Source organism: Crocuta crocuta, unplaced genomic scaffold (genome assembly GCF_008692635.1).
Source record: "Crocuta crocuta isolate KB4526 unplaced genomic scaffold, BGI_CrCroc_1.0 scaffold127, whole genome shotgun sequence".
NCBI classification, from domain to species: domain Eukaryota; kingdom Metazoa; phylum Chordata; class Mammalia; order Carnivora; family Hyaenidae; genus Crocuta; species Crocuta crocuta.
Window position 1 is genome coordinate 3,572,951 of NW_027532008.1, and position 19,088 is coordinate 3,592,038.

The window sequence follows — 19,088 nt, forward strand, 5'->3', positions numbered from 1 at the left end:
ATTCGGGCGCCAGGAGAAGGAGGCCAAGAGGCTCTGGCTGGGTATTCTGTGACCAAGGCAAGACCCCAGGTCGACTCAGAGTGAGGCAGGTGAAGGAGGCAGCCAGGTGAACCTCAAACCTCCTGACAGCATGGATTATAAATCAAGCGTGATCCAGGTCGGGAACCCCATGGAGAATCTGGAGAAGCAGCTGATCTGTCCTATCTGCCTGGAGATGTTTACCAAGCCGGTGGTCATCTTGCCTTGCCAGCACAACCTCTGCCGGAAGTGTGCCAACGACATCTTCCAGGTCAGTGCTGGGCCACGGCCCTGTCCTGGGGCCCCAGGTGGCCGCTCAGTGTTCCTGTGGCGAAAACCATTCTCTCTTAGTCGAGGACTTCTAAACCAGGGCTGGTTTTCTCCCGTCTAGACCGCAGCCCCTGCAGAGGCCTCTGGGCTGAGGAGAGGGGCTCAGAGGCAGCTCTGGCTGCCCCATTCCTTCTCCATGACGCGTGTTTCCCCTCCCCACCCTGCCTGCAGCAGTTGACTCTCCAATCAGGAGTCAAATGCCTCAAGCGATAAGTGGGAGAGGCAGGAGAGAGAAACCAGACCCCTGGGGCTGGAGCCAGTTCCCCGGTGGCCGGGGGCCCAGGGCTTAGGAGGGGGGTGGCCAAGAGGCACTGGGCAATAGAGGCATCTTCCCTTTCAAGTCTGTTCCCTCTAATAAGGGGCTGGAAGGGATCTATCTCCTTAACAAAGGAATGGGAGGGGCGTCCTGGCTGGGAAGCAGCACTTGACAAATGATCTCTTACTATTTTATCTTTAAAGTAACAGGCCTAGTAGTTGGCTGTAAAGATATTGCCCACTACATGAATGGGTAAATGGGAGGCTTGGAGTGAGAGAAGGTTGCTTGCCCAAAGTCACTCAGAGGATAGCCGTGACTTGAACCTAGGTCTGCTGACTCCCAAACTCGCTGACTGCTTTGCTGCTTCTCAGGTGCTCCCCGTGTCAGTGGGCTGGCTCTCCTGTCAGGACAGGGAGCTCCAGGTCGAATGGTTTGACACGTTGGTTGGGGGAAGCAGGAAGAAGGACAATGGGAGACTGTCTCAGGCCTCACCTCTGCCCTTGCCACCCTCAGGCCGCAAATCCCTTCTGGACCAACCGGGTTGGCTCTGTGTCCATGTCTGGGGGCCGTTTCCGCTGCCCCTCCTGCCGCCACGAGGTGATCATGGATCGACACGGCGTGTACGGCCTGCAGAGGAATCTGCTGGTGGAAAACATCATTGATATCTACAAGCAGGAATGTTCCAGGTCAGTCTGCTTTGCTGCTGGAGGCCCATCCTTCCTCCCCAGCTGGACTGCGCCCGGCTCTCCCAGGCTCCTTCCCATCTGCCCACGATCCAGTGCCCTGGCTGGAAGAGCTGCACTGGCCAGTCCAGAGAGCCGTGTCCCTCTTCCTCAGGCAGAACAGAGGCTCATTCCTATCCCCAGCACTGGCTCTCGGTGTCACTCAGTGAATGGGAAGGGGCCCCGGCCTCAGGCTACCCTCCTGGGAGAGACCGAGACAGGAACCAGGGGAAGGGCGAGATGTGAGAGGGAGAGGAAGGCCCCGGGGCTGGCTAGTGGCTGTGACAGGCAGAGAAAAGGGCCCAGAGAGAACACCGCCAGTTTCTCCATAGTGAAGGCCACAGCTATCATCCCAGGCCCTGGGGATGCTTCCTCCTGCTGCTCCACAACAATCCTGTGGATCAGGCATGACTTTTATCATCCCCATTTCACGGATGAGGAAGCTGAGGCTCAAAGAGGTAAAGTCAGTTACCTAAGGTTTCTCAGTTGAGAAGTAGAATGACTGGGTACGGACCCTGCAGATCTGGTCCCAAGTCTCCCTGTTTGTAATGCGCCCTGCAGCTCTGTCTCAGGCAGAGAGAGAGAGAGAGAGAGAGAGAGAGAGAGAGAGAGAGAGATGGAGATGGCCACCAGGGAGATCTTTATAAATCCAGGCACCTGACAAGACTCCCAGGCCGTTGTCCTCACATCCATCCTTTGGTCAGAAACTGTCACTCAGACCTGCCTGCGGGCAGTGTCCTGCCCAAGGAGAGGAGACAGAACAATCTTAGTGAGAAAAGTCCTGCTCAGGGGAACCATCTGCTAGTCTGACTCTGTTACTGATGTACTGTGGGATCTCCGGTGAGTCTTTGGGTCTTCATATCCCCTGTCTGTGGAAGGGGACAGTGAGGTTTGTTACCGTGACTGTCAAATAGGGCTTTGATGGGTAATGTTAAAAATATCAAATACGTATTGGGCACCTCCTATGTGCAGGCACTGCACTAAGCATTTTCCATTCATGGTCCCTGTTCAATTCTCACAGTAATCGGTATGGCATTCTGAGCCGCATTTTCCAATGAGGAAACGGAGGCTCAGAGAGTCGGAGGTTGGTCTAAGGCTCCCCAGCAAGTGGTGAAGCTGAGAGAGAGCCTGTGTAATTGACTCCGTGGTGAACAGTCCTGAGTGCTCTTGCCACTCATGTTGCTGGACTTCAGCACCACAAAAGTGCAGATACATTGCTGCTCATTATCACAGTAATGAAACCAATATTGCAGCTAGATAGTAGCCTCCCCGCCCCCCAGTGTGGGCGTATGAGGAGCGTGTTATATTTGAACACTTCAAGGCCTTTCCGCATAGTTGAATGGCAATGATAGCTGCCCTTTTTGGGGGGTCTGCTCTGTGCCAGGCTCCCCACATTCATTGCAGCTAACTGCCATGACCCCAGTAGCTCTGGGATAAAACCAAGCCTCAGAGAGGTGAAGTCACTTGCCCAAGGTCATAAAATGAGTGAGTGGCAGAACAGTCTGGATTTGAACCCAGCTGCTGTGTTTGGAAGAATGGGCATCTGGGATGGCAGTGGGCACGGGCACCCGACCCTCAGGATCTTACGCCTCTGCAGCTACTGCCATTCCAGAGCTCAATTCCCTGGGCGGGGAGGGGAGGGGTGGAGAGAGACCCCTNAAGACAAGTCTGGAGAGGGGCTTATTTAAGAACCAGAGGAGACAATAATGTCTGGGGGTGTGATCAGTTCTGCAAAGCTGGTCAGGGGTGAGGCACTGGCAGGGATGGGGGGCAGTCACCATTTGACATTTATGAGATGCTCGCTGTGTTAGGAGCTGGGAAACCAGAGGTGGTATAGACATGGTGTTGGGTGTAAATGAGTGTATCGTCCAGCTGGGGAAGTAGGAGCTGGATCCAAAAATCTGAACCTCGGGTAGGAAGTAACCGATACCCCAAGAAAAGCACATATAAGACGTCAGGTCCCTAAGTAAAGAAAACGACCAAGGGAGAAAGAATGTGTGTTTGGGAAGTAGAAAACTGGACGCTGGAAAGACTTTCTGGATTGTAAATCAAGGCTGAGGCCGAGCTGTTAGTCATCCCTGGGCTGCCCTCTTTCTGGTTGTGTGGTTTAGGGCACATATACTTCTTCCTTCTCTGAGCCTGATGACACCCTCACGGCATATTTACTGACAGATTCTCCCCACCTCCTCCAAGCCACACATGGTACCCTGTAAATTCAGGGGTGAAGAGAATAGGCAGATTCCCCTGCGGTGATGGAGGTTACAGTCTGGTGGATTAAATATAGAATTCAGTGAGGCCATGAGTATAAACTGCTTTGCTCAGAGTCAGGCCTGTAGTAACCAAGAGCTACGGGGACTATAATTAGATTGATGCGCTCTTGCCTCTCCTGCCCTGACTTGATGGGTGACCTTGGGCAAGTCAATTCACCTTTCTGGGGCTCAGTTTCCTCTTCTCAAAAATGTCCCCAGTTCTGACTCTGGGACTCTACCACCTTTCCTATGTCCTGCACGGGAAGGGTCCTCCTTCACCAGAGGTGGGGGGCCAAGGATATGAGGGTGGCCTTGGTGTCACTGGCTTTCCTGGTTCTGAGTCCCCAGAACATGAAAAGGATTGGGGCAGCCAATCACGGAGAGCTCAGCCCATAGATCTGGGGTGGCCACCTGGAGCTGGGGAGGAGACAGGGACTGGGAACCCCTGCCCTGTGACTTGTGTGACTCGTGACTCTTCTCCCCTGCAGCCGGCCCCTACAGAAGGGCAACCACCCCATGTGCAAGGAGCACGAAGATGAGAAAATCAACATCTACTGTCTCACGTGCGAGATGCCCACGTGCTCCATGTGCAAGGTGTTTGGGGCACACAAGGCCTGTGAGGTGGCCCCGCTGCAGAGCGTCTTCCAGGGACAAAAGGTACTGGCCGGTGCCGCTTCTCCTCCAGCCCGGGCCTGCCAGGCATGGCCAGAGGATTCGGGATGTGGATGTGATCCCTGTAGATCTGCTGAGCCGGCCTTTCAGGAATAGTCCCTCTGGAGGGACTTCCCAGGCCACAGGGACAGCAGCTCTTGCCTTCCTGGGAGAGGTGGCTGAGCTCATGGGTTATACTTAGAGCCACTTGAGAGCATCTGGGTGTGGCCACAGGGGAGAGGCTGGACCCCTGGGCCAGGCCACCAGGGTCCTCTCAGGCCACGACGTTTACATCCCAGTGTGCCTTGGGCCCCAGATAACTCTTCCTGTGCTGGTTACCTCTCCTGAAGCAGGGGGTGGCGGAGAGCCCTCTCCCTTGACCCCCAGACCTGCGGGAGCCCTATCATCCCATCCATGCATGAAACTGTGTCCCCTCTTTCTGGATGCTTCTTCCCTGTCCCCTCACTCTTCTCTTGATCTCTCTCTTCTAGAACTCTCCAACTCTATTTCTTTCCTGCATTCCTTCTTTCCTAGAAACAAGCCTTTCCTCTGCCAGTGTTTTGCTGTGTTTTTTACTCGTTTCCCCTTTCTGGGCCTCATCTGTAAAATAAGGGATGTGGTATCTCTCCGATGTTATCTGCTCTGGCCCTGAGCTGCATCTCAGCAAGAGGCTCTTTCTAGCAGAGAGGGGAGTGAGGGTGCTACTCTCAAGAGGACAGGCCCTGAGACTATTTCTGTCTCTTCTCTCCTGATCTCCCACCCCTTCCTCCCATCTAGACTGAGCTGAGTAACTGTATCTCCATGCTGGTGGCTGGGAACGACCGAGTGCAGACCATCATCACGCAGCTGGAGGACTCCTGTCGAGTGACCAAGGTGAGGGGAAGAAGAGCTTCAGACTCTGGGAGTCCAAAGCCTCCCGGTGCAGCCTGGCATCTGGGTTGAAGTCTCACCTGTGGATTGTCGCTAGTGGTTGGGGCCCGGAGGCGGGGATGGTGGAGGAGGACCCACTGATCCATTCCTCTACTTGTTTACCAAATGCTTCTGGAACACAGCTGTGTGTCAGGCCCTGCCAAAGGCACCGGGGGATGGGATGGTGAACAAGACAGACCTGGTTCTGGACTTCAAGGAACAGCCCAACAATAATTCTCAGTATTCACTCAGCACTTGTAGTTTTCAGAGCCTTGCCGTGGGTGTGCTGTAGACTGAAGCTTCTCAGGCTTACAAGTGCATTCAGGTCACCCTGGCATCCTGTTAAAATTCAAGTTCTGATTCAGTAGGTCTGGTAGGAGGCGTGAGATTCTGTATTTCTTTCTAACAAACTCCTGGGGTGTGCCCCAGTTGCTGGTCCATGGACCACAACACCGTGAGTAGCAACACTGTAGAGGCAGAAGGAAACTTTTCTGTCTCTGTAAAAGCACCCACGATTTTCCATCTGCACCCAAGGTGGGGCCTGGAGATGAGAAGGGGGGAATGGACAATCAAACTCCTAGCGGAGGAAGAGTTGTGGGAAGGATGAGCTCGAAGGAAGGGGGGAGACATCGTTACTACTCATGAGGTGCTCCCAGTCTGATAGAGGATACTAGAACCCCCCAGTCTGATGAGATACTATGGTTATACCATTTTACAGGTAAGGAAACTAAGATATAGCATCTGCGTTGGAGAGCAGGGAGCCTCAATGAGGAGGACCTGCTTCTCTGCTCCTGCTGATGCAGAGCTTCCTGAATCCAGTGTTGGTCGTAAAATGGGGAGGGGGATGGGAAGAGAGTGAGTTGGGAGCACACAGGAAGCCCAGAATCCATCATCACATCTGACCCTGGAGTCTATTTTTGAGGAAGGGGCTAGCTTTCTCCATGACACCAGCCTCCAAACGTCACTAGCTGTGACACCTCGGCAAGTGCCTTCTTCTTGCTCGGCCTTTATCTTGTGTTCTGTCTTCCGGCTTCAGACCTGTTATTCTTAGCACACCCAACCCAGGAGGGAAGTGCTGGGGACAGTGGGGAGGACCCCACAGGATGTGACTCTGAGGTGTCTGTCCACAGGAGAACAGTCACCAGGTGAAGGAAGAGCTGAGCCAGAAGTTTGACCTTCTGTATGCCATTTTGGACGAGAAGAAGAGTGAGTTGCTGCAGCGGATCACGCGGGAGCAGGAGGAGAAGCTTGGCTTCATTGAGGCCCTCATCCAGCAGTACCGGGAGCAGCTGGACAAGTCCACTAAGCTCGTGGAGACGGCCATCCAGTCCCTGGACGAGCCTGGTGGGGCCATCTTTCTCTTGGTGAGCAGGACTAGGAGGGTGTGGGCGAGTCACGCCAACTCACCAGCTCTGTCCCGGGTGTAAGTCATGCTCCATCACTGGTCATCCATGTGCCCCTGGGCAAACCATTGAAAGCGCTAAGCCTCAGTGTCCTCATCTGTAAAATGGGCATGCAACAATTCCTACCTTCCTTTCTCTTAACTGATTTTATGAGGATCTAATAAGAGGATATTTGTGAAATGGTTTTGTAAGCTACAAAACACGCTGTTCATGTGGAGACCATTTATTGAGCACCGACTGTAGGCCACAGAGATGAATGAGACACAGCCCTGCCCTAGAAAAGCTTGTTGGGGGGAGACACAAAAGGATCAGCTATAAGGCACAAAGCCGGTCCACAGTATGTGCTTCAGAAATACAGGCAATTTTTCTGTAGAAAACAAGATATTGGGTATAAAAAGGTGACTAGGGTATGATTCTCATCTTGAAGATTTGGGGGCTTAAGAGTGTTTAGAATGATACCCCTAAAATCCAAGCTTCCTGCCACAATGGTGGTTGGGTCCTGGGGTGATGACCAAACCCCATGTAGAACATGCACAGAGGGAAAAGGTACAAGCTCTGTTTAAGTCAGGGCAGGGAGCAGGTCACGACTGGGCCAGCGACTGGCACCAAGTGCCCATCTGTGGTACAGTGACTGGCTTTGCTGATTTCTTGGGGCTACGTCTCCTGCAATTCTAACCTTTGCTCTCTCTCTTTCCCCCCACAGAGTGCTAAGCAACTCATCAAAAGGTCAGTGGCTTTCTAGCGCTATGATCTAAGACCCCAGCTCCTAGCAGGGCCTCTGACTTCTGTCCAGCGGGCCTCCCCCTTTGCATTAGGTCTCCTGGGAGGGTCTCACCCCGGGGCCAGCTTTCCTGGTCTTTGCATGCCCTGTCTTCTTGGGCCATCCATTCTGCTTGTGACTGGAGAGGAAATACTCTACCCTCCGGGGGGAGCCTTTAGGTGCAAGGCCTGGGTGTGGGCACAAGTATGTGCACTGGTGTGGGTTGGAGCTGAGACACCCCCTTCTTTCACTGAGGCCCAGAAATCTTACCCCCACCCTCCATTTCTCTCTTCCTCCCCCACAGCATTGTGGAAGCTTCCAAGGGTTGCCAACTGGGGAAGACAGAACAAGGCTTTGAAAACATGGACTACTTTACTGTGGACTTAGAGCACATAGCAGATACCCTGAGGGCCATCGACTTTGGAACAGGTAAAAGGGGTGACTATGCCATGCACCTACTTCCCCGCTCAACCCCTGGACGTCTGCCTCCCTTCCACCGAGCCCAGTGTACAGGTTGATACACTAGCAAACTGTCAAACACCTATGGCCAACTTCTGGATGAGCCCAGAGCTGAGTACAGTGCCTGGTACATAATAGGTGCTCAATAAATTATGTATGGATCCACTGCTGGGAAGCAATGGAGCAGTGGAAAGATCATGGCAAGTGCAATCGGGCAGACTGAGTTCAAATCCTGGTTCCACCACTTGTTATCTGTGTGACCTTTGGTGAGCCCCTCCTCCTCTCTGAGCTTCATTTTCTTTCTTTTCTTTCCTTCCTTCCTTCCCTCCCTCCCTTCCTTCCTTCCCTCCCTCCCTCCCTCCCTCCTTTCTTTCTTTCTTTCTTTCTTTCTTTCTTTCTTTCTTTCTTTCTTTCTTTCTTTCTTTCTTTCTTTCTTTCTTTCTTTCTTTTACATTTTTATTATTTTAAGTAATCTCTATACCCAACGTGGGACTCAAACTCATGACCCCAAGATCAAGAGTTGCACGCTCCACTGACTGAGCCAGCCAGGCACCCCTGAGCTGCATTTTCTAACTTCAAAATTAAGTTAAACACGGGCCCCTGAGGGGTGCCTGGGTGGCTCAATCGGAGGAGCATGGGACTCTTGACCTCAGGGTTGTGACTTTAAGTCCCAGGTTGGGCATGGAGCCCACTTTAAAAAAAAAAAACAAGACAAGAAGCAAAAAAGCCATGGACCTACTAATAATGACCATAGCATGGTGCTGTTGCCACAAATAAGATATTAATAAGGAGCAGTTTGTCACTAGACATGTCCCAGTGATTGCCTAAAGCTGGTCTTAGCTTCAGCTTCTTAATGCTACATCTCTGATACTTACACACCTTAATTTACCTGTATTGTATCCTCATTTCTGTTTGGAATTACTCTATCATAGAGGATCTATAATAATCATAACAGTATAACCATAATAATAATAAGGGAAAATGAAGAAACCAGATAAAGAGCAAAGATTTAATAATTTGCTCAAGGTCACACAGTTGCAACGTAGCTATTTAGCAACAGAGAAAGACAGTGGATCCAATTTTGCTGAATGTTGTATTGATTTGAGAGGTGATGCTCCACTGACCAACTGAGAAAGACAGAGCTGGCACTTCTCCCACAAGCTTCTAGAATCTGGTGTTGAATCTGTGTTCAGAACCCCAAAATATCACGTTCATGGGTAAGGACAGAATGCATCCCGAAATTGAGATGCCAAGGGACTTGGGTATGTCCATGACCATGGGTCATCTGCTCCTCTGTTACCCTCCCTAAGCTAAGATAGTCATGAGTGGATCGCACTGTGCGAACAGCATGACCCTGTGGGGCCTTCACTGCCTTCCATGATCGCCCGGATTCTCAGTTCTTTCATACTGAGGGTATAAATGGGGCAGGGTACCACCAACAGCTACCATTTATCGAGCACTTTCTATGTCCCAGGCACTAAGCCTGTGACATAAATTCTGTCACTTAACTTCATGAGGTAGGTTCTGTTGTCATCTCCATTTCGTAGTTAAGGAAATAAGGCCAAGAGAGGGTCAGTGATTTGCTGGAGGCCACACAGGAAGGAAGTAGCCCCACGGATTCCACCAAGGGCCGTCTGGCTCCCAAGACCCTGGTGAGGATTCTCTGAGACAATGCATCTAAGAGGCTTGACATGACACTAGGCACATAGTAAGTGCCCAGCAAATGCTGCCAAGAGTAGTTAATTGTGACAATAATGAAACAGCAAAAACAACAGAAACACATGGGTTATGCACAGGCCCCAGCTACGCAGCCAGGAATTGGGCTGACACTTTGGAGGCACAAACTCTTTCAAACCTCTCCCTACATACTCTGGACAAATGCTCTGGCTCTGCGGTGACCCCCTCAGGGCCCCAAAGCTTTAAGGAGGTGGCTTGGGAGAGGGGGGTGGAGAACAGAAATGTCCCCTGTTAGTGGAGCTTGGAGCCAACAGCCCAGGATGGAAGGTGAGGACACAGGTTTTGCGGCTCAGTTGCCGCCTGTCTGGGGCTCAGCGTCAGAGAGCTGTGGAGCAGATGGCCCCAGGAGTGTCCCCCACCAACACGGCCACCCCTCCATAGGCTGTGGAATGAGGAAACGCGGACACGGAGTGCTAGGCAAGCAGATTTCAAAGGTTGAGCAAATTCCTTCAAGACAAGGACTCTGATCCCTGAGAATTAGAGTTTTTTGTCCATTCTCCTCAGGTGATATGTACCTGTCTAATGAGAAAGGTGCCTAATGAGAAAGCACAAAGTGTGCTTCCCAGAGTCCCCTCCGGTCACTGGCAGGTCAAGCGATGGGAGCTGCTGTTGCTAGTGGAGCAAAGGAGTGTCTTGAACCCCTTTCCCTTGGAGGGGGGTGGGAAACAAGGAGGAGGCCGGGGGAAGGAGGAAGCAGGGCTCTCTGCAGCTTAGGCTCGGCAAGCTCGTCACCTCCGGGGCCACCAATGTCACTGTATGGCCTTGTGGCCCCAACTGGGTGTGGGAAGGGGTTTGGAGAAGTGCCGTCTCCAGCCTGGTGCCCCTTGGAGCAGCTTCTCTGAGGAACTTGTCCGTCCTAATACAATTATTCTTTGTCACATGCAGATGAGGAAGAGGAAGAGTTCATTGAAGAAGAAGATCAGGAAGAGGGAGAGTCCACAGAGGGAAAGGAAGAGGGTAAGAAATCCATTTACCTTCATTCATTCATTCATTCATTCATTCAACTACATGAAATTTTGACTGTGTGCAAAGTGCTCTGGGGACGATGCCAGTATATAGTGATGGTCCCAATAAGTGTTTGACACATTTTTGAAGGCAAAGTCCTATTCCCTCTAACCTTAGAGGGGAAAAAAAACCCCTAATCTAATCATAATTTAAAAAAGGTCATTTTATATCTAAATGACCTTCCTGAGTGGAGAGCAGTAGAGTGTAACAGACATCAAAGACAAGGAGGGGCACTGAGTTGTTTTGCTTGACTAGCACAATGTTTAAATTAAAAACAATTTATTTTAATGTTTATTTCTGAGAGAGAGAAAGAGAGAGAGAGAGAGACTGAATGTGAGCAGGAGAGGGGCAGAGAGTGAGGGAGACGTAGAATCCGAAGCAGGCTCTAGGCTCTGAGCTGTCAGCACAGAGCAGGACATGGGGCTCGAACTTGGGAACTGCAAGATCATGACCTGAGCAGAAATCAGGAGCTTAACTGACTGACCCACCCAGGTGCCTCTAAATTTTTTTTAATAGTTGCCAACATTTTAAAAATTAGGAGATTTGAGAGGGGGGGATTTTTTTGTTTGTTCTTTGTTTTTTAAAAGGAGATTTCAACTGAGAATCTGGTTTTCCACCTTGCCCTTCTCCCAAATCCCAGAAAGCTGGCTCTGGGCATGTCCCTTTGGATGGGGACATGCGCCTGCCAGTTTGCTCAGCCCATCACTGTCAGCCTGCCTGCTTTATTCCTTCCTGTCCTTTGCTGGCCCCTGTAGGCACCAGATCACCCATGTGATTTAGAAAATTCTCGGAGCCTCAGAGTGTGGTTGTAAATAACTGGGCTCTGAATTGTAGCTTTGCCACAGACTAGTGGTATAATCTTTTTTTTTTTTTTAATGTTTATTTATTTTTGAGAGAGAGAGAGAGAGACAGAGCACAAGTGGGGGAAGGACAGACAGAGAGAGGGAGACACAGAATCCCAAGCAGGCTCCAGGCTCTGAGCTGTCAGCACAGAGCCTGACGCGGGGCTTAAACTCCCGAACCCTGAGATCATGACCTGAGCCAAAGTCGGATGCTTAACTGACTGAGACACCCAGGTGCCCCATACTAGCAGTATAATCTTGAGCTGTTCACAGCGTTTCTGAGTCTTGGGCTACTCCTCTGTAGGTGGGACATAATACTACTGGCCTCAAAAGGAGAGTAAATTAGATAATCATTTAATGCCGTGTCTGGCACCTAGAAAGGACATGTTCGCTAATTAGCACATGTTTGCTAAAATTATTTCTCAGCCCAAGTTACTATTGGATCTCAATTCCAATCCAGTTGAAAAAGACAGACTACTGGAGTTTTGTACGCAATGTGCTCTCCATGGTGTTTTGACACCTAAATTCTATTGGGGTTTAGAAAGAAGAGGCCAGGCAGGAATTGGAGTCTCATCATTTTGTCGCTGTCGCTTGGTAAGCCCTGCTTACCCTGTGCCCCATCTCACCTTGTGTTTCTTGGTCTTTTTCTTTCAGGACACCAGTAAGGAGCTGGAGGAGGGATCGACCTTCTAGATGCAGAGACACTGGGGAGGGTGGGGATGGGCCCAGCTGCCTCGGTGACAGGCCCAGGGTGGGAGGGGTCGGGGCCCCTGGAGGGGCAATGGTAAGGTGTGTCTTCTCTCTGTTCAGAGAGCAGGGAGTGGCAGNGAATCGGAAACGTGCTTGAAACAACCACACAGGACACTTTTCTACGTTGGTGCAAAATGGAATATTTTGTACATTTTTTAAATGTGATTTTTTGTATATACTTGTATATGTATGCCAATTGGTGCTTTTTGTAAAGGAACTTTTGTATGATAAGGCCTGGTCATTGTGTGACTGGCCGTTGTTAGGAAGAGGGGAGGGAAGCCAGGCTAAAGCTCCCTCTTCCTTTCCCCAGAGGGAGGGCTGGGTAGCACTCACTGGCCTAGAAAGGGATACTGTACTTGTACAGATGTCAATGGCTGTCCCTGACATAGGGGATGGCGACTTGAGTTTGTGTTATATGTTGTTTCAATAAATGCACAGCACTCTCTTTCTGTTATTACCATAAGAGCTGGGGTTTCATTCAGCACATTGTCCCAGAGAGGAGAGTGCGGAGAGGATGAACAAAAGAATGGATGGGAAATGTGCAGCCAGAGGCAGACAGTATGGGCCAGGCAGGATTTCTATCCCACTGAAGAAGGAATTCTCTAAATTAGCATTTCCCAATGGGAGCTTTGTGGAAAATCTGCTCCAAGAAACAGGTTCAAAGCCTTGTTCCCTGGTTCTCCAGAGACTGAAGCAAAGCTTAAATGCTTTAGTCTCGGGGCACCTGGGTGGCGCATTCGGTTGAGCATCTGACTCTTAATTTCAGCTCAGGTCATGATCTCACAGTTTGTGAGTTCGAGCCCCCCATCGGGCTCTGTGCTGACAGCACCGAGTCTGCTTAGGGTTCTCTCTCTCCCCCTCTCTGCCCCTCTCCCTCTCTCTCTCTCTCTCAAAAATAAATAAACATACAAAGAAAAAAATGCTTTCGTCTAGAAGCAATCCCAGGGCAGCCAGAATGAGGGGAAGTGGAAGCTACGCAGGAAAAGAGAGAAGCAACTATGAAGTGTCCCATTGCTAAGATGGTCACAGCTTCACCAAGAGACCCCCACCCGCATCCCCGCCTTGCTCAGTCATGTGAGATGTTTCTAGCAGGTCATAAAGAACCCAATACGACTCAACACAGTTCATCAGAGCGAAGAATGAGGGAATTTCATCTCTTGTCTCAGAATCGAAGTTTGCCTGTCAGAGTGTTAAGGCCCTTGTACTTCCAGGCTGCACCACCTGACCCCTTGGGGCAGCTGCAGGGGAGGCCGGATGCACCTGGGCCTGCAGGTGGTGGGGTGAGCAGAGCCCTAGTCCAGTCAGGGTGGACATGGGTACTGTGGGCACAAGTGGCTCTGCTGGGCCCCACCAGACTTCCTCCAGGGAAATCAAGACAGCCACCAGTGCTAGGGGATGAGGCAATGACCAAGGCCAAAGTAGCCCCTCCCCCTCCCCCAACACTCAGAACACAGCAGCAATATAAAGACAAGGAGCAATCTTGCCATAAAGGAAACTATTTAACTCTAGACAATGATTGGTTCATCTAATTCATGGTGTTTGAAATACTGTCTCTTCCTTTTTTTTGACAAATTAAATATTTTTTTAATCTTTTAAAATGTTTATTTATTTTTGAGAGAGAGAGAGACAGCGTGAGCAAGGGGAAGGGCAGAGAGAAAGGGAGACACAGAATCCGAAGCAGGCTCCAGGCTCTGAGCTGTCAGCACAGAGCCTGATGTGGGGCTCAAACTCACGAACTGTGAGATCATGACCAGAGCCGAAGTCTGACACTTAACTGACTGAGCCACCCAGGGACCCCGTAAATTAAATATTTAACACAGCATTTTCCAACTTATTCATTCATGTGACATCCTCTAGAACTAGTGTCCTGGGGAGCTCACTTTACAAAAAGTGTTTTATTATATTATTATTTTAAAATTTTTACTTGAGAGAGAGCAAGTGGGAGAGGAACAGAGGGAAGAGACAAAATCCCAAGCAGACCCCACAGTCAGCACAGAGTTTCATCCCACAACCTTGGTATCATGACTTGAGCTGAAATCAAGAGTCAGACGGACGTTCAACCAACTAAACCACCTAGGTGCTCTGAGCCATTATTTGTATATGGAATTGTTGGATTCTAGAAGAGACAAATTTAATAAAGAGATTAAAGAGAGGGGGATCAATAATTATAAGTAGGAGTATTGAGGCCAGGGGTCCTAAGAAGGGAAGGAGTTAGGATAGCCACGAACAGGTTTCTTTCTAGGAAAACCATCCCTTGGTTGCAGGGGCCCGGAAGGTGGAAACCAAAAGAAGGTTATGATGAGAAAAACAAAGCTTAGCCCAAAAAAGGTTGAGGATTGTTTTATGAGAGCAGGACATCAAGGTTGGGGGATGGGGGGAAGCTCCAGGTAAGTTATGATTTCTGATCAAGTAAATTTGGAAAGGTCACCCTGAAAGAAAACGTTGAGAACAAAGTCTTGGAGTTGGGAAGGAAAAATCATGTGAGAGTTTTGGGAGGAAAGTATTTAGGGAGTTTTTCTAAGACAATATCATAGAATGATTGAATGAGAGAGATTGAATGAGGCAATGGGACGGATTCATGGGCTTCTCAGCCTCTGAGTGTGTTATCACCCAAGTCTGGTTTGAAGAACGGGTGTAGATCTCCAACCAGCTCACAGCTGTGGCTCCTCATCTGGGGCCTGAGCAGTCTTGATTCTGGAAAGATGGATCCGCAGGGAGAAGCCATTAGGTTTTTCCACTGTTGGAATGTTCAGGAGGATTTGATAGGGGCCAGTCCAGACAGGTTCAAGTGGCTTTTTTTTCCTGCAAAGAGTCTTATGATACACTCAATCCCTGGATGTAAGTTTTAGATGTATGTTACTTGAGAAAGAGGAATCAGGTTTTGGATTGTCATGGTTTTGATGGTCATTAATGGTGGGGACAGTTTGCCCTAGGGTTATAACCTGCTGTGTCATTAGAATAACAAAAAGAAAAAGAAGCCCAACTAAGAGCCCTTTGATAATTGACAAAAATCTTCCTTCAGTCCAGAAGGTTAACCAATCATTAAAGGAGAGAGAGAGAGAGAGATCGTTTAAAGCACCAATATGAGTATTTATGTCAGTTAGTCACCCTGTCACACTTTTGCAGTTACTAGGAGTATACACATAACACTGTGTTTTAATAAAGCATAGGTTCCTCAGTTCCTCCTTGAGCTGCAGTCAGGATATCAAGGGCCATTCGGTTTTGGAGGGCTAACTTTTGAATCTGTGGGTAACTATGGGTTGAGTTTGGTTAAAGATGGCCATTGTATGCTTAGCAAAGGCTCTATTTGCAATTTTATATCAACAGAGGTAGTTCCTGGGACAAATATGGCTATGGGATAAAACTATCAAGAAGACCTCTTTGAGGTCTAGCCTTAACAATATCCTAATTACGAGGAATGACTGGCAAGTGGGAATGCTTGTCTGGGAATATGGGCTTCCCCAAGTGCACGGTCCAATCCAATCATAAGGTAAGTGGGACCATCTATTATCTCCATAAGTCCACAGTTAACCCCATGTGGTGGGGGTACGCTCTGGCTTTTAAGGAGCGATTTTTGTCATCCCAGCCACACAGAATTGGTCAAAGTGCTAGGTGAGTTATCCAATTGTCAGGGATCCACACTCCATTTTCCAGCTGTTCAAATAATCATGTGTCAGGGTGCCTGAGTGGCTCAGTTGGTTAGGTGTCTGACTCCCAGTCGTGATCCCAGGGTCATGAGATTGAGCCCTGTGTCAGGCTCCAAGCTAGCAGCACGGAGCCTGTTAGGATTCTCTCTCTCTCCTCTTTCTCTCCCCCTCTCCTACTTGTGCTCATGTGCACACACTCTCTCAAAATAAATAAGCTTAAAAAAAAAAATCATATGCCCATGGAGTCATGTTGTAATCCCCACAGAAAAACAAGCACGAAGACGGCCTATACATGAGTTATTGTGGCAATTTCTCTGAAGCTTACCACCAGCTGTCTGCTTAGGCAAACGACAAACATTCAAAGACAATCAGAACTAGAATTTAGCATCCACAAAGGTATGTTATTGAATTATAATTTTTCTCTCTAAAATCACCCTTGGGTGCCTGGGTGGGTTAGTTGGTTAAGCGACCAACTTTCGCTTAGGTCATGGTCTCGCCGTTCGTGGGTTCGAGCCCCGCGTCGGGCTCTGTGCTGACTGCCAGCTCAGAGCCTGGAGCCTGTTTCAGAGTCTGTGACTCCCTCTCTCTCTGGCCCTCCCCTGCTCATGCTGTCTCTCTCCCTCTCCGAGAAATAAATAAAACATGAAAAAAAAAATTAAAAAAATAAATAAAATCACCCTTGGGCGCCTGGGCGGCTCAGTCAGTTTAGCTTCCAACTCTCGGTTTTGGCTTGGGTCACGATCTTGTTGCACATGAATTTAGCCTCAGTCCTTCCATCTTGACCCAGAGTTTACCTTCTGGGTCTACACTTGGAGGGCTACATAACTATCCTCAGGAAAAAAACACAAACAAGTAAAAAGATAAGGGTTAATGGTCCCTGTTAATGGTTATTTATGACACAGGTGGCATGCTCTGTCCTTGAGGTAATAACTATTTCTTTGAAACCCCGCTACGACCCTAAACCTTGCCTTCAGAATGAGAAATGTTTTCCTGTACCCCAGGATAAGGGCCCTCTCCTTATCTCTTCATAGCCCCCTGCAATCACTGCTCAATCCTGCTTCTATACCTCATTTTATGAGAAAATTACTTTCTTTTCCTTCAACAAAAATGTACGCCTATTCCCTACATCTTTCATACACATCTCTTACTTTCCTACATACAGAGTTGCTTCCCTTATTTCCATGGGTCTGAAATCCATTTAGCAGAATTTTGAACTCTTAGGAGCCTTAGTCTCCAGTGAAAACTAAGTAGTAACCAATGGTGAATTATTACACCAGAATTCTTTAGATGGCAAATTTATGAATCAGTTAAGCACAAAGCATGCTTTTCAACACACTCAAATATCCTTAGTTGCTCTGCAATAAGAAGTCAAAAACACAAACATACTTTCACTAATCAATGCTTTAGTACCCCATTCTATTAGGAAAAGACCTAGATGTCCAATGAATTCAATCCAATCTATCATCCAAGCAAAACTTTATAGAGTTTCAGGTTACCAAAGACCATCTTAACAATTCCCCCATGAAAACTTTGAAACAAACAAATTAACCATCATTTTAAGCCATCGTTATGCTGACAAACTGCAACAGTGTTAACATGACCTTCAGCAAACCTTGGTGGAAGAAAAGTTTCACTTAGTTTAAGTATTGAATTATGTCCCACTTTGGTCCACATAAAAGTTAAGCAATTTGGGGTACCTGGGTGGCTCAGTCCGTGAAGCATCCAACTTCAGCCCAGGGCATGATCCCATGCTTTGTGGGTTCGAGTCCCACATCAGGCTCTGTGCTGACAGCTTGGAGCCTGGAGTTACTGCTTCAGAGTCTGTGTCTCCCTCTCTCTCTGCCCCTCTTCTGCTTGTACTCTATCTCTCTGTCTCCCCAAAATAAATAAACATTAAAATTTTTTTTCTAAAGTTAAGCAATTTGTTCCCCATTGTCTGTTTTCACCTGGGGCACCAGTGGGGAAATTTAAAGTGGGTGGTGTAAGTCTAAGAGGGTGCTGTTCGCTCCTTGACAGCAAGGGTAGAAGGAGGAGCCAATGGCAGTAGAGGCATCGAGGATGGTATAGGAACCAGTTATGCGGGCTGCACCTAAGGAGGAGGAGAGGGAAGAAGAGGTGAAAGTGCTGCTGGAGGGGAGAGGAAGAGGGTTCTCCATTCTAAAGCTTGCCAGATGAGCAGACGAGCTCAGACAGATGAGCAGACGCCATGTTTTTTCGCCAACAAGAAGGAATAGGCAGTCCCTGTCAGGCCAGAGAAGATAGGGAGCTTCCCCAAAACAAAAGGAGCTTTGGTAGCAGCTTGGGATTTTTCCTTAAAGCCCTCCTCCCTAAGTAGACTAACCACAGTTGGCTCTAATTATCAAAGCTGTTGACCCAGGAAATGAATGAGGGAAAAGCCCCACATACAGCCAGAATAATCTGGGTCTATTGGGAGGAGGAACAGTGAGAGTCAGTATCCAATATCTTAGGAGGGATCTGGAGCCAAACACATTCTGGAAGAGTCTCTTAGGTTGAGGTCCTGTTTTAGGGCCGTGAAACTGAGCGAGACACATATGGGACTCCCGACCATTGGGAGTTCCAGCAAAGGAGGTCGAGCTGGAAAAGAATATTATAAGAAAGACTTCTGTGGGAGGTCATACCTCTTGATATGGGAGTTTGTCAAATTTGTTCCAGCTTTTAAGAACACAGCCCAAGGGTGAGTCCAAAGGAAGTGGGGGGGGGTTGCTTAGTGGGAGCCACTAGCTGCTGATTCCCAAAGGGGTGACCTACCAAAGGGGATGGAGCTCCCACTCGTGGTCACGATTTCACTCAGGGTGTCTCGCTGACCTGAAAAAGGACTCAACATATACCAGGCGACTGAGCTTTCTGATGGTGTCCCACCATGGAAAGGGGTTGAAGCAAACAGCATGGCACTTCTTGTTGGGGTGTTCCCAGGTAACAAGTAGAGCCAGACGTGGGTTTGGCCAGAGTGGGTGGGAAAATGGAGGGGGAGGATTGGATTCACCACTTGGACTAGGAGCGTGTTTACCCTCAGATCAAGATGATTCTGGACCCCCAGGAACACAGGAAAAGGAGCGGAAGCCGAAAGAAGTGTGGCTGAGAGTCAGCCTACACCAGGAAAAGTCCCAACAGAGTCCATAAGGCATGCAGATTCCTGGGTGCGGATTCCCAAGGAGTCCTGGGTGAGCAGCTAATTGCACTGGACTTTGGAGACTGACCTTGGGGACAAGGTGAGAAGGCACTGGAAAGGGGTCCTTCACCTTTACCAACACGGGCGGTCCAACCTGTTCACCCTCACACCTTCAACCATACCAGGAAGTCACCCTGACTGGAGGCCTTCAGTTGTCTGG

General features: G+C 49.1%; 1 protein-coding gene across 1 annotated transcript; it reads left to right on the forward strand.

Annotated features, from left to right (window-relative positions):
- Positions 1-12,045, forward strand: TRIM63 (tripartite motif containing 63). The gene is made up of 9 exons (XM_077775705.1): positions 1-289; positions 1,118-1,290; positions 4,064-4,232; positions 5,004-5,099; positions 6,266-6,499; positions 7,242-7,264; positions 7,603-7,727; positions 10,380-10,451; positions 11,996-12,045. The coding sequence occupies exons 1-9, from the start codon at positions 131-133 to the stop codon at positions 12,004-12,006; spliced, it is 1,062 nt and encodes a 353-aa protein (XP_077631831.1). The 5' UTR covers positions 1-130; the 3' UTR covers positions 12,007-12,045.
- The last annotated feature ends 7,043 nt before the right edge of the window (positions 12,046-19,088 follow it).

Coding starts and splice junctions, on each gene's coding strand:
- TRIM63 (XM_077775705.1), top strand. CDS start 131: ATGGATTATAAATCAAGCGTGATCCAGGTCGGGAACCCCATGGAGAAT. Junction 1,291..4,063: donor TACAAGCAGGAATGTTCCAG/GTCAGTCTGCTT, acceptor TCTCCCCTGCAG/CCGGCCCCTACAGAAGGGCA. Junction 7,265..7,602: donor GCTAAGCAACTCATCAAAAG/GTCAGTGGCTTT, acceptor CCTCCCCCACAG/CATTGTGGAAGCTTCCAAGG.